This window comes from Daucus carota, chromosome 4 (assembly GCF_001625215.2).
Source record: "Daucus carota subsp. sativus chromosome 4, DH1 v3.0, whole genome shotgun sequence".
Taxonomy (NCBI): domain Eukaryota; kingdom Viridiplantae; phylum Streptophyta; class Magnoliopsida; order Apiales; family Apiaceae; genus Daucus; species Daucus carota.
This window is the reverse complement of record NC_030384.2, coordinates 50,701,530-50,715,320: the sequence shown is the minus strand read 5'-3', so window position 1 is coordinate 50,715,320 and position 13,791 is coordinate 50,701,530. Positions and strand designations below refer to the sequence as shown.

The window sequence follows — 13,791 nt, the reverse complement described above, 5'->3', positions numbered from 1 at the left end:
AAATAAAATTTGGGAATGAAAGTAATATTAAAAAACTATATTATTTGCATTATAAAATATTATTTAATTAATTGAATAACATATATTCTTGTATAATTCATTTGATTAAATTCGGAAATAATTTATTTATGGTTTTTATTTACCATACATAATTATTATGTGAAAATTTAGCCGTTAAAATTTAAAAATAGTAAAATAATAGATTTTTAAATAATAATATTATTTTATTTAACTAGAATAAAATATAAGTAATTATATAAATTGTTTATTTGACTGAATTTAGAAGAAATTTGTTTATGAAATTTATTTAAAAAAAAGTAATTATTATTTGTAAATGTAATTACAAAAGAACATAACATTAAATATTGGTTTAAAAAAAATAACATTAAATATAACTAAAAAATTTATATTTTTAGCTATCTCTTTGGAGATGTTCTAAAGAAAAGAAAAGAGCCAATTATTTATTAATTATAGTATCGAGGATAGAAACATGCAGAAAATCAAACCCTAACTACGCGGCGATGGCGAGAGAGAGATGAGATTAGGGACGTGTTAAAGTAAGAACAGGAAGAAGAAGGAGATGGATAGTAACTATGAGCATGATGTTGTCTTATCTTCTAAGACCAAGAAGAGGCGGATGAATGATGATGAATTGGTGCCAGATTCCAGCTTAGACAAGTGGTCAGAGCAGGGGCTTGAAAAAGGAGATATTTTTAACTTATCGGATCTTCTCTTCACAAAACACAGAGATTTTCTCATCACCTACCGGCACCGCGATCGTCCGGTATCATACTATTACTACTACTACTCCCCTTTCTTATCCCTTAATTACTGTTAATTTGCTTTTTCTGTTTTATTATTATGACAGAGCATAAATTATTATTATGTTGTTGATACACAGTTCCACTGTTTTATTGTTATGTCCCCTACACATATCATCATTTATGTCATCATATTCTCCACTTGATAATACTACTAATTATGTAGCAATTTAACAAGATATTGCAATTTCTTCTAGGTCCAAGCTAAGCACCTGGAAGGCAAGGTTGTTGTCTTACATTTTGTCCCACTCGTTCCTTGGAATCATTATTTAAGGCGGGAAGTTGATTCTTTGGTGGATATATACAATGACATCCACGGCAAAGCTGCTTTCGAGGTTGTTCTCATAGGGATCACTCCTGATTATACTGAACCCTTCACCACAAAAGAACAACTCCATTCCGCTCTTGATCCATCTTTCCTTGAGGAATGTTTTGAGGAAAAGTTCTCTGTTATGCCATGGACTGCAATCCCCTTCTTCGATACCCAATCCCGCAACTCTTTGGGGAAAAGATTAGGACTTCCCGACGCTTTTATTTCTGAATTTCAAACCCTCTCAGTTGTATTTGATCCTTCGGGGGTTGTTTTGCAACCAGCTGCTGCTGGTTTCTTCTCCTGGTTTGGAGCTCAGGCCTATCCTTTTACTGCCCAAAGGATGGATTGCCTCGAAAATGAATACGAGGAAGCACTCTATCATCCTTCCATTACAAAACTCCTGACCTTTCCCGAATGTAATTACGTCATCAACAACCAGAATCAGGTATACGTTTTCTAGTAGAGTAATATATCCTGAACATCAGGACTTGGTGACATATTCATCATTTAAGATTTCAGTCTATTAAAAGTGATGTTTATTTCTTCTGCACAATTTTTTGAATTTCTACCTACAGGAGGTACCTGTTCACAATCTCGAAGATAAGGTCGTGGCCTTGTATTTTGACGAAGAGTCAATATCCGCTGAACTTCCAATAAAACTTAAAACTGCCTATGACGAACTGTTGGCGAAAGAGAAAAATTTTGAGATCGTGCTTGTTCACATACATGATTCTGTTTATTCTAGCGAATGTGCAACTGAAGAATCATTCTGGAAGACATTCAGCAAAATGCCTTGGCTGGCACTCCCATTTAAAGACCCGAGGTGCAAGTATCTGAAGCGGGTTTTTAGTTATCCTGTGGATTTGGAGGGGCCAGGGCCAGATCCAAGGCTTGTGATTATTGGACCACGAGGAAAATATTATGAGCTGTATGGTGCTGATATTTTGCAGAGATTTGGTGTTGAAGCATATCCCTTCACCCGCATGAGAATTGCCAAGTTGGAGGCTACTTATATGAAGGAATTGAAGCTAGATAAATTCTGGGATCCAAACATTTCTTTTATACAAAAAAATGGGCCTGAAGTGAGTCCTCTTGACATTACTGTGTTCAAGTATATGTACAACTCCACTGATTGACTTCTCTGTTCAAATTTACAGGTTAAGTTGTCGCAACTTGTGGGGAAGAGAATCATACTCGTCATTGAGGGTGAGTGGGCCAGTGGCAAGTTTTTGAGGAGGCTAAAAGCAAGATATCTCGAAATGAAGGAAACAGATGATGCATTTGAAGTGATTTTCGTCCCTAAGAAAGTGGGATCTCCATATGGTAAGCATGTTTTTGCGGCTATGCCATGGTTGAGGCATCCTCATCGTCCTAGAAGAACAAATATAGTCAAGTTGCTGTGTCGTTTTAGACGGGGTGATGGAATAGTTGCTTTTGATCGTGATGGAACGGTGGTGAGGAGATCAACAGCTCCTTCGATTGAAAGGGGGAATAAGGAGTATCCTTTTTATGCTGGTGGTCTAGAAAAGGAGGCCTTGACTGAAGTCACAGAGAAATATAATTGGGATTATTTGCCAATTGAAGTATGGTGATTGCTAGTTGACATATTTATGGTATGTATTTATGATGGTATGATTGTCAAGTCTATATTTCTATCCCTCCCAGCTAGTTATCTTTCTACTGTATCTTACTATCTTTTGTTACTTCCTTTGATTCCCAGAAGTGTCAATGCTCTAGTTGAAACAATTTACTTTCCTCTATTTATTTTGCTATCAGAGATATGTGGATTATATTTAATTTAGTTGTATTAGCTTAAGTTCTTAAGATGTTTAGATTAGAAGATAACGTACTTTTGAATTTCTTAACTCATTTACATCTGAAGTGCAACCAACTAATTCTAACTGGAAACCCTACTAACTGGAAGCCTGGAACTATACCAGATTGAGAATAGTTCATCCAGTTCAGTCTGGACCAGCAAATCTGATCATTTCTTTAGCCTTTAAAGATGGATGCAGATCTTTGTTTATTTCTTTGGTGGCAGAACATTATTATAATTCTTGTTTAGGTTTTAGGTAGTACATTCTTTGTAATGGGGTGTCTTGATGTTTCTAAATTCTAAATAGTTAAAAAAAATTATTTTAGTAATAACAAAACGTAAGTGTGATTCATCATTTAAACCGCCAGACAGGACTTCCTTGCAGACCCTGCCATCTTTGCACTTCATTAACAGGATGGTATGCCACTTCAGTCATAGATAGAAGGTCTCATGTCACTATAAAAGCCAGGCATGTAAATGCTAGCTCTGCAACTTTCTGCAATGATGAAACTGTAAAATCGTCTATATCTTGAAGTGTGAGTGGATCAATTATCTCAACCAAACTTCCTGTTCCAATTTGATCAATTGCCAATGAGGCTAAGTTTACTTCATTCTGCTCCTGAGTAGAATCAACAGCTTTTAACACTGTTAGGATATCAACAGGTACCACGCCGAAGCTGTAAACATCACTTTAATCCGTCAGATGGACATTCTGGTGATACTGAGGGTCAAGACACCCCTTTGTACCTTTTGGGGCTGTTGAGATGTGGGATGATCTGGTCATACCAAGCCTAGAAAGCCCAAAATCAGATACTTTAGTCTTGTACTAATTATCCAACAATATGTCGCTAGATTTGATATCCCTATAATACAACGGAGGATTCACTACAGAGTGGAGATATGCAATGGCTCGGGCAGTTTTTGAGGCAATTGTTAGGCGAATTTGGCAGAGAAGGCCACTACTGCCTTGGTCACCATGTAAATGTTGGAACATCCCATTAGGCATGTACTCGTAAACAAGAATTTGTTCACCTCTCTGAATGGAGCAACCTAGGTTGTCTCCCAAATTCGGGTGGTTTACCTGAATACCGGAGTTTGATCTCATTCCTGACTTACTCAATGTTGTCTGCATTATATGCTCGATGCTTCATCCGTCTAATGGCTACTAGCTCAGCATTGTTGAGTCTGCCAGCATATACTGTTCCATAAGCCCCTGTGCCTAATCTATGTTTACCAGAGAAGCTTTGAGTAGCCTTCTCTATTATTTTGTATGGATATCCATGAATGCTGATGCCGTTTGTTTCAAATAATTTGCAATTCCTTCTTTTCCCCTAATGAGACTGGCACGGTGTTGAAGAAAAAAGCATAGTAGTCCGAAACTGATCATGAATAGAGCTCCAGTAGCAACACCTAGCAAAGTTGAGGGACGTGTAAAGATTTCACATTTGCGACACAGAATAATCATTACTACAAATCTAATTTGAGAACTTACATAATTAAACTTAACCGAAAAGATGGAAGCAGCGAAATCACCAATATACACCAATATACACACGCGCATGCCTTTAATCAAGAATCAGAGCCTAATTATTATGTTACTTAAAAGTTAAAAGAGAATGCCTTCTTTTTTCACCTCTAGCTACACCTTCATGGCAGCTGCTCCTGAATCCGGCCATCCCATTGAGAACGCTAAAGGAAAGGAAAGGAAAATCCTTCAAAAAATTTCATATTTTAAAACTATTTAAGAAAATATGACCAGGGTTTTTCTTTTTTTTTTTTTAGTAAAAGAATATGACCAGAGTAAATCAGGTTGCAACTGTGAAAACAGTAACAATTAAATTTCACTGTATTTGTAAAATTAATTTCTACCAACTTGAAAATTTATAAAATAAGTCCAAACAAAATAAATAACATTACCTTAATATCTTGATATTTTATTTAAAACATATTTTAAAATTAAGTATATTGAAACCCTCACCAATTTCTTTACGTTACTTTTTGATACGTATTTTGAGAATCCTATAAAGTATAATTCCATGAATATTTTTTCTAATTTTTTTTGAGTAAAAATTTGACGTTTAAATTTTTATTCAAAAAAATAATAATTTAAAAAACGTTATGAAGCTATAGTTTACAAGAGTCTCAAAATGCGTGCAAACAGTGTAATTTACAAGAATCGCATGGGACGGAGGAGAATTCAATAAAAAATTCATGATTATGTAAATATATAAGATAATTCAAAAAATTATCTAAAAATATATGATAATTCAAAAGATTATCTAAAAATTTAAATGTTTATAGTTTTTTGAAACCAATGGAAACTTTTTATTCAATCAAAGCAACATCATACAGAATATTTTCCAGAGTTTTATTTATATTTATGAAAATTATTTATATAGTTTTTCAAATATTTAGAGTGACAGTGAGTTAAAAATCAATTCTTAGGTAATTTTTTGTTTAACTTGATGTCAAAATTATTCATTTAATTTTATAATTAAATAAATTATTATATAAAATTAAATTGTGTCATCATGGAAAACGCATTTTTAAGAATCCTAATATATAGTTAAAAGAATATCTACATTTTATTATAATTTGTAAATTAAAATAGAGACCGGTGCTTCTACAATCATTTTTAGTATAGATGCCGAGAAACATCTATATAATTAAAAAAAATCAAATAATTATAAAATTATTATTAAGTTTCATATTAAGTGCATTTTTTTGAATAAAATATATGCATACAAATTCACATATAAAATTCTGTATAAAATTTAAATAATGTTGAACTAAAAAATTATCGCAGCGATACCAGAAACATGTATGTAGATATACCAGATGCGCCTATACACACACAAAGACACGCACACACATAATCACACCTCTACGGCTCCTCGTCTTGTTGAATTGAATTTAGTAGCTGAGAACGTCTACTTGTAATTCTCCGCAAATCGATGTGATTTTACACCCCAATTTTCCTAGATTTACAATACTCGAAAACCAATTAAATTGGGGCTTCTTTTCTAGGGTTTACTGTATAGTTAAATTGAGAGATGGGGAGCACGAAGATGGCTTACTTCTTGGTCAATTATAATCCTATCTCTTGCTCTCATATGCTGGTAATTACGCTCTTGTTATGTGTTTTTCTATTTGTTTAAGTTGCGGTTACCATTTAGTGTTCTTAAAATGACTAATTTGTGAAATTGTGTTTGGTTTTTTGAGTTATGTGTGATTTTGGATATGGAGTTTGGTTAATTAGTTTAAATATGTGATTTTAGAATGACCCACATTATGTATTAGAGGCTATTGCGGTATTGTACGGCCATTTTGAATTAAATATTTTTGTTAAGGATGTGTCTTGTAAACTGAGAAGGTGACTGAGATTTTGGAATTAGGAAGATGTTTTGCTAGGCACAACTGTTGTGATGCGTCCATTATAATTTTGTGCTATTTAAAAATATTCAGCGTATTTAGTACTTCAAATTTAGATTAGTGAAAGTTTCAAAATTACCTGATCGTGCAACTTAGGTTAGCAACTTCTCAACTTGGTAACAAGTTTATGAACATATGCCTAACTGTTGGCTTAATCAAACCAAAGACATTTAGGTCGTCCCACTTGGAGGATCCTGGAGTGTGATATGTACACTGACCTTGCCCTATGTGTAGGAAGACTGTTGGATTTTGGGAGTTTCATGAATATATTTTTTGACTATAAAGAGAATTTCTCCAATGCATACGGTAATAAAAACTCAAGTTACATATATACATATATTCTGTACCCAATTCAATTCATTTGTCCCCCCGTCCCCCCCACTCCCACTAGTTTGTCTGGTATCAATTGTGTAATTATATTTTAAATCGTTTAACTCTACTGTGTGGTTCACTGAACCTGTAATTTTTATTTTACAGAAAGTTCCACCAAAATTCATTGAGAATATGGAAGGATATACGTGTGGAACTGTGTCGTTGGAAGGTCCTAGTGGGGATTTCTGGCATGCGTCCTTGATTAAGCATGATAATGATTTATGTATTTATGAAGGGTGGCAATCATTCGTCAGAGATCATTTTTTGGAAGATGGCGACACTTTGCTATTTGGATATGAAGGTGATTTGCAGTTTGTTGTGCAAGTTTTTGATCAAAGTTCCTGTGAGAAGGAAGCAGCATCTACTGCACGATGCAGTCAAGACCAAAGCAAATGTAATAATTTAAACGCGAAAAAGAGGGAATCAGTAGAAAACACTGTTGGATATCCACGGAAAAAGATGAGAAGTTCTCAAGTCCCTTCAGATATAGCTGTCAAAGAGAGGCGCTTGCAAGGAATAGTGGCTTCTATGGGCATGACAAGTGAAACATCTCGCCTTTCTACCTTGGCTGAATATGTTAGCGGTCCTTCTAAAAATTCTGTGGCTGTTGCTGGGCCGTCAGGTAAAAACTCAGGTAAAACATATTAAGTAAATGTAAAATAGCTTTGCATTTCACTCGGGTAAATTTCTCATGTTTTGTTTACATATTTCTTTGGTCCTTTCATCTTGAAGTATGTCATCTGTTTTTCAATTTGCACGGCCGAATTACTTGTATTAATTGTTTGACGTTTTTATGTGCATGAAACTATTATTATGACTAGGTTTTGGTAAAATTTTATCCTCGTCAGGAAGTAGTTCATAACTTCACATATTAATCAACATATCTTGATGAAATACCTGTGTTTCTGGAACACCATATAACTGGTTGTCTGGTTCTGTAGTTTCTTGTTTTGCAAGTCAAATTTGACTCTTAAGTACTTTGCAGTTAATCATGCATTGCTGTCAGCTACTGAAGCAGATAGGATAGCTCAAGCATTTACTTCCCTCTATCCTACATTTACTAAGGTTATGAAAAGGTTCAACGTAAGTGGATCATACACATTGGTAAGTTTCTCATCAGTTATTTACTAGATTTTTTGTGGGTATTCATATTATGTTCTAGTAAGAATGGTAAGATCTGGTACTTGGAAGTTGGAACTAGTGGGATCTGATTTTTGCACCATTTATAATTGAATAAAGTAATGCATATATGAATGGCTTGAATCACGTAACATTATTTTTAGTGATCTTGTGGATAGTTGAACACTTTATTTGATATATTGAATTGATGAACTCCAGTAATGATCTTGCTCCAAAATTTCGTGGCTATTTCAGCCATGCAAGGGATCGTTTAACATTATGCACTGTTTCCAACTTTGATGGAGCTTATTTTTTTAAAAAAAAAAACTATTCCCGAGAGGCTTTTATTTGGAATTTTGCTTTTCAACAAAGTTATCAGCTTGCTTGATATCTGTTGTCATGCATCTGCATAATATGTTATTTATGTTGTCATGTAGAACATCCCATATCAGTTCTCTATGGCACACCTGCCTAAATGCAAAGTACAGCTTATACTTCGGAATGAAGACGGAAAAAGTTGGGTTATTAATTCAATTCCAAACACAAGAGTGCAAACGTCACATACATTTTGTGGAGGGTGGTTGAGTTTTGTCCGGGACAACACCATTAATATGGGAGATATCTGCATCTTCGAACTAGTGCAGAATTGTGAATTTCTTGTGCGAATTCTCAGGGTACAAACTGAAGGGGTCGATAATCATAGCAATAAGTCAGTTTGTAAAATGACGAACAACTCATGTGCTACACAGAAGACTCCAGGTTATATGACTACATCAAAAGGAAATTCTCGTGAATCTCATGCAAAACCAAAATCCAAGGCAGAGAAATCCGGTTGCAATAAAAATCAAGGTAATATGTTTATGAACTGCTAAAACTAATATGTCATAAATTCTGTTGTGGGACATACCTGGTGCAGTTCCTATGGATTTGTCTTACAATCATTATGTCGCTTATGAAGTTGCACCCATTCCATTGTGGGGTCAAACGCTTTGTTTCAGTTTTTTATTTCTGACCCAGTTGAGCAACATTGCCTTATCCAGCGACAAACTGTAATACTTCTTCTGATGATTTTGAACAGGGAGCAATAGGAGAAAAAACAAGCAACTCCAACAGAGTCCACAAATCAGGAGTTTTATGTCAATGAAATCAGCACCTGAAGAAAAGATAGCAGCAGAATCATTTCTTTCCAATTTGCCTCATTTTGTCAGAATCATGAAGAAGTTTAACATAAGTGGTTCATTCACGATGGTAGGTAATCAATGTATTTATTATCTTTATTGATTTTTGAATGATTGTACTTTTATGGTTTAATTAAACATAATGCTGTTATGCAATCAGTTAACCTAAGAAAAGCACAAAAGAAGAAAATTGCAAACAGAGAAAAGACCTAATAATTTATAGTATTTGCCTTAAGAACCTAAAGCCTGCAACAGGGCTAAGTAACACATTCCTCATGATATATATCTGAGGGTTTGACTTGTATAGATGTTATCTGAAGGTCTGCCTTAGTGCCTTGTACAGATGTTTGGGAGATTACCCTCAATTATCATTTGATCACATCATGTCTCCTTGCATAAGACGAATTAAAGACTCGGATTGTAAATCGGTGGCACACACTTTCCATTTAATATTTACTGTAGAATATGGATGACAACTAATACAGGAAAAGCCGAGCCCGGAAGATCGGGATTTGGGACTAATTTATTGACAGACCAACAGTGGGAGTACCTGTTTCCAAGCTTAAATGATTATAGATAGATACGTTATTCTAGATTTTAGTTGTTTAATCTATCTTTTTTTTTTAATACAATCTTCATAATATTTGATTAGTAATATATAGTATTTGTTTTGGTTTGGCTAAGGGAATGAGTTTAGACTTGTTTTCTATAGTGTGTATACTAATTTATTGAATTATTCAAATAAGCATTGATAATCATATTATGAGCTGCGATTTTCTTTTGTAGAAATCATGTCCTCCAGGCCTATTTATTCTTCAACTCACATGCCCTATTATCTGCATCAGAGCATCTCAAACCCTATAGAATCCTTAGCTAAAAGTACTTAATACATACTATAAATAAAAATTATAGAGATTATGTAAAAAAACAAACCAACTCCAACAGGACTTTGTTGTTGTCTATAATTTTAGTCAAACTACTGATGTTGGCTATATTTGTTGAACCGCTAGAGAGCTTTAAGATGATTCCATATCATCTCTTATCTTATTCGAGTGATATATTCTATTTATAACCTAAAATAATAATTAAAAACTATTTTTTAAATATAGCCAATCAATATAATCAGTACCATCGAAGCAAAATGCGTTACACGTTTAACAAAAGTTTACATAATCAGTATTTTAGCCAACTAGTATAGCCAACGGCCCAACCTCATTGGAGATCCGCTAACTCCTACCATGAAAAATGTATGCCAGAACGTCCCTCTGCCACCATTGGAACACCCATTCAGAAACCCAAATAGGTTGCCACATGCTGACCGCTAATGCCTTGTCTTTTCTTTATCAAAACTCGCGGTCGCAGCCTGCTAGTAGAGCTGTGGAGTTAAACTAAACGCTGACTAAATGTCAAGTTAATAGTTCAGTAGATGTTATACATTAGATATTGTGCTTAATATCCTCTGTGAGTGAACAGTGAAGTAATTACTGTATTCTTAATATTTTATTCTAAAGTATATTTGTTCTTTCTTACATCATATCTTGACCAATGTTGTTGAATCATATCTGGATCTGAAAGTAGCATCTAAAACTTTAAAACACCTGCTAGTATATTCTTAATTTCCCATGCAATTTTTGTTTTTATGTTACTAAATTGTTTCACATTTTCATTGGAAACATACATCTCCATTATGATAATACGTTGACAGGAGTATATTACTATTTCCATACACTTGCATTTAGCTTCACCATATTAGGCAATTTAAGTGTTTATTAATCTTTTACTCTTATCTAAGTGGCGTAAATAATCAGTTTTTGTGCCATTAATATGTCTGCAGACTGATATCAAATCATTATTTTGCAGAAAGTTCCATGTAAGTTTTCCATGGAACATCTTCCTAGTTGCAGAACAGAGATTGTACTTCGCAATATAAAAGGAGATTGTTGGACTGTAAACTCAGTTCCAACTATGAAGGTGCAGACTCTACATACTTTTTGTGGTGGGTGGATGGCGTTTGTCCGTGATAATGATATTCAAATGGGGGACATCTGCATCTTTGAGCTTATTGGGAAATGTGAAATGCGTGTCCATATATCTAGTTATGGGAGGAAAGACCAGGAGTATCAAGGTGGAAGAGTAGCCTCAAATGAACTAGCTCTTATGGTAAACAGCCGTCCCCTCTTGCAGGGTACATGAAGAGCTGCTAATATGTGAGTTTAATCAAGCATTACTATCTCAGTCATTTGTGTATCTTTAATTGGATGTTTTTTTGCTTTTTAGTCTGATTAGAGAAGGGCATAATTGTAGTCTAGTGTGTACATGTATCATGTTATCTGTTCCTCTAGGTGTGCAAGTTCCACCAGCCATAATCTCAAGTTACTGAATATGGTGAATGGTGATAGATATGATTAGCGTCTTTTATTTTTCTTCCAAATCTTGTCCCGGTGGTAAATTTTATTTCATTTCTAAACTTTTAATATGGTAGATTTAATCATGTAGTGTGACTTGTTAGTTTTGAAAACTTGAGTGCACACAAGAGTGTTCTCTCTGCCTTTTGTAACTTTGTATATTGAATTAGTAATGTGCTTTGATTTCAAAATTTAGTTATAATGCAGAGGTGATCCCGTCTTTATGCTACAAGACCGGACTTCTGTGAAGTTACTTGTGATGATTTTGGCTGTAATTGTTTGTTTTGACTTGGTTTTTTCTCGAGTTTTACAATGTTTTTGTGTTGGTCTTTGCTATCCCCCTCAGAGTAAATCTCAGAGTCGGTCTCTTTTCGGCAGTTTTGAGTTGCTAAGTTTTGATATATATGTATATTTTTATCTTTTTTGTGTATGGGTGCACTGCAGGGTGTAGACACAGGTTAACTTTTTGTAGATATGGAAAAAAATGTTATGGCAATTTATCAAGTGGTCTGTTGTCGGTTAATATTTTTTGGTTAAAAGTTTCCTAATAAATGATAAAGTATTTTTTTTGTCAGAAATATGAAAAGGTAATTAAGGAGTGTGATGTGTGTTTATATTTATGTAATATGGCAATCTCTAAGTACATAATACCAAGCGGAAACACTTAAGTTATCGCTCTGATATTGTAGTCATCGAATCTTAATATAAAAATCAATGTATTCGTTTAAATAATTTTAAAAATTAATTAATTAATCCTTTTGACTATATATGGAATTGATATACAAGTTTGTTAAGAAATTTATAACAGAAAATCTATGAATGTTGTACCCGAACTATAAATTTTTGTACCAACGGGGACCTTCCAGAGTTTCGGGTCGAGTTTGTGGGCAAGCAATACATAATTACATGCCCTTCCGGAGTTCCGGGTCGAGTTTGTGGACCGGCAATACATAATTACATGCCCTTACATCTCTTTATGTGCCATTAATCATATGTGTCCTGTGGGCTTGAGACGATAGACAGTACAACCATACAACCATTCCCCAGTCACTGAATAACCTGCAAATATTGCTTTTCTTACCTGCTTTATCCATCTACCTTTCTTCCTAGTCCTATATGAGAGTATATTTTTAGTTTATTGGTACCAAGTACTTGCTCTGTTCATTTATTTCAAAACCCCAGAGGTAATTTTTGTCAAAAGACATATTTAATGTATTCATCTCGTTTCAAAAATATTTTTCCACTTTTAAACAGTAAAATTGATTGTATATATAAACATAAACTCCCTCCGATCGTAATTGTAGATCGTTTGGCTTTACATGCAATCTTAGGAGTTATAATAATATATTTAATTTTTTTTTTAAAAAAAACTAAAATATTTATATCATATTTTTGTTGAGAAAAAAATTATTAATATATACTATATGATTAAAACAACTAAAAGTAGACGTAAAATAGTCAGCCAAGGATTGAGTTTATTGATTATTGCAGTAGTGCATGTATAATTTGCACTAATATACTACTAGTAGTATATAAATTGTCGTGGGTTCACATCCTTCAAAACGGCGTTGATTCCGGTGATTCCCTTGCTTTCTTTTTTGTCTCTATGCTCAAACCGGAATGTTATTGATGAGTGCAGGATGTGAAAGGGAAATTCCCTTCTCACATTCCGATGCTTTCACATACTCATATGCTTGTTTCTTTGCCTCACATCCAGCTACTCCATCTTCAATAAAAATTTCTTGGATTATTAATAAAATGACTTTATTTTAGTAGACACATTTTGATATGCATATTTTTTAAAAAAAAATAACATACAAGGTTTTTTAATTTTATAATATAAATTAAAATATAAAATGTGATCATAAACGAACTCGTAATTTTGGAAAAAAGAGCAGAGGCCGAGATGGGGTGGGTAGGACGTGCAATTGTTATAAGAAAGCACGTAAGAAAGAGACAAACACAAGGAATATGGAATATAATGGCGAGTCATTAGAATACACAGAAAACAGACCACGGAGAGACGTATTCACCCGGATATTATTCTTACTTTCCCCATCACATACTACCGATATCTAGTAGAGTACAATAATCTTCTAACATTAACTTCTTCCCAACTAAATTAATGTATATGGTACCACAAAGTTAAAATGTTTTGGTTTCCCTATGAATCTAGAGCGCATCAGGCGCTGACCGCGGCTATATAAATCTTAGATTAACAAGCTGATGAACCTTTTCAACTCGTCTTCATCTGAGTGTGATCAAATCGTATCAGAAACACTTTTTTGTTTCCGGGACTTGATAATTAATTATGTAAACAAATTCCATGCCATTG

At 34.0% G+C, this 13,791-nt stretch overlaps 2 protein-coding genes across 4 annotated transcripts; both read left to right on the top strand.

The window, feature by feature from the left end:
* Window positions 1-466: 466 nt before the first annotated feature.
* LOC108216747 (probable nucleoredoxin 1) lies at window positions 467-4,242 on the top strand. Of its 2 annotated transcripts, XM_017389585.2 has the most exons (5): window positions 467-784; window positions 1,019-1,579; window positions 1,710-2,216; window positions 2,292-2,747; window positions 3,614-4,242. In XM_017389585.2, the coding sequence occupies exons 1-4, from the start codon at window positions 581-583 to the stop codon at window positions 2,724-2,726; spliced, it is 1,707 nt and encodes a 568-aa protein (XP_017245074.1). In that variant the 5' UTR covers window positions 467-580; the 3' UTR covers window positions 2,727-2,747; window positions 3,614-4,242. The 2 variants fall into 2 exon arrangements, with proteins under 2 accessions (XP_017245074.1, XP_017245073.1); XM_017389584.2 differs by lacking the exon at window positions 3,614-4,242 and having other exon boundaries at window positions 468-784; window positions 2,292-2,944.
* Window positions 4,243-5,749: 1,507 nt separating this feature from the next.
* LOC108215529 (B3 domain-containing protein Os01g0723500) lies at window positions 5,750-11,719 on the top strand. Of its 2 annotated transcripts, none has more exons than XM_017388006.2 (6): window positions 5,750-6,069; window positions 6,860-7,388; window positions 7,740-7,858; window positions 8,311-8,722; window positions 8,952-9,121; window positions 10,912-11,719. In XM_017388006.2, the coding sequence occupies exons 1-6, from the start codon at window positions 6,004-6,006 to the stop codon at window positions 11,242-11,244; spliced, it is 1,629 nt and encodes a 542-aa protein (XP_017243495.1). In that variant the 5' UTR covers window positions 5,750-6,003; the 3' UTR covers window positions 11,245-11,719. The 2 variants fall into 2 exon arrangements, with proteins under 2 accessions (XP_017243495.1, XP_017243497.1); XM_017388008.2 differs by having other exon boundaries at window positions 5,805-6,069; window positions 6,860-7,376.
* Window positions 11,720-13,791: the final 2,072 nt, after the last annotated feature.

Bases quoted from the DNA above. Each gene is read 5' to 3' on its own strand.
- LOC108216747 (XM_017389585.2), top strand. From the start codon at position 581: ATGGATAGTAACTATGAGCATGATGTTGTCTTATCTTCTAAGACCAAG. The intron at 785-1,018 runs GTATCATACTAT...AATTTCTTCTAG, and splicing joins ACCGGCACCGCGATCGTCCG to GTCCAAGCTAAGCACCTGGA. The intron at 2,217-2,291 runs GTGAGTCCTCTT...TCAAATTTACAG, and splicing joins TACAAAAAAATGGGCCTGAA to GTTAAGTTGTCGCAACTTGT.
- LOC108215529 (XM_017388006.2), top strand. From the start codon at position 6,004: ATGGGGAGCACGAAGATGGCTTACTTCTTGGTCAATTATAATCCTATC. The intron at 7,859-8,310 runs GTAAGTTTCTCA...GTTGTCATGTAG, and splicing joins TAAGTGGATCATACACATTG to AACATCCCATATCAGTTCTC. The intron at 8,723-8,951 runs GTAATATGTTTA...GATTTTGAACAG, and splicing joins CGGTTGCAATAAAAATCAAG to GGAGCAATAGGAGAAAAAAC.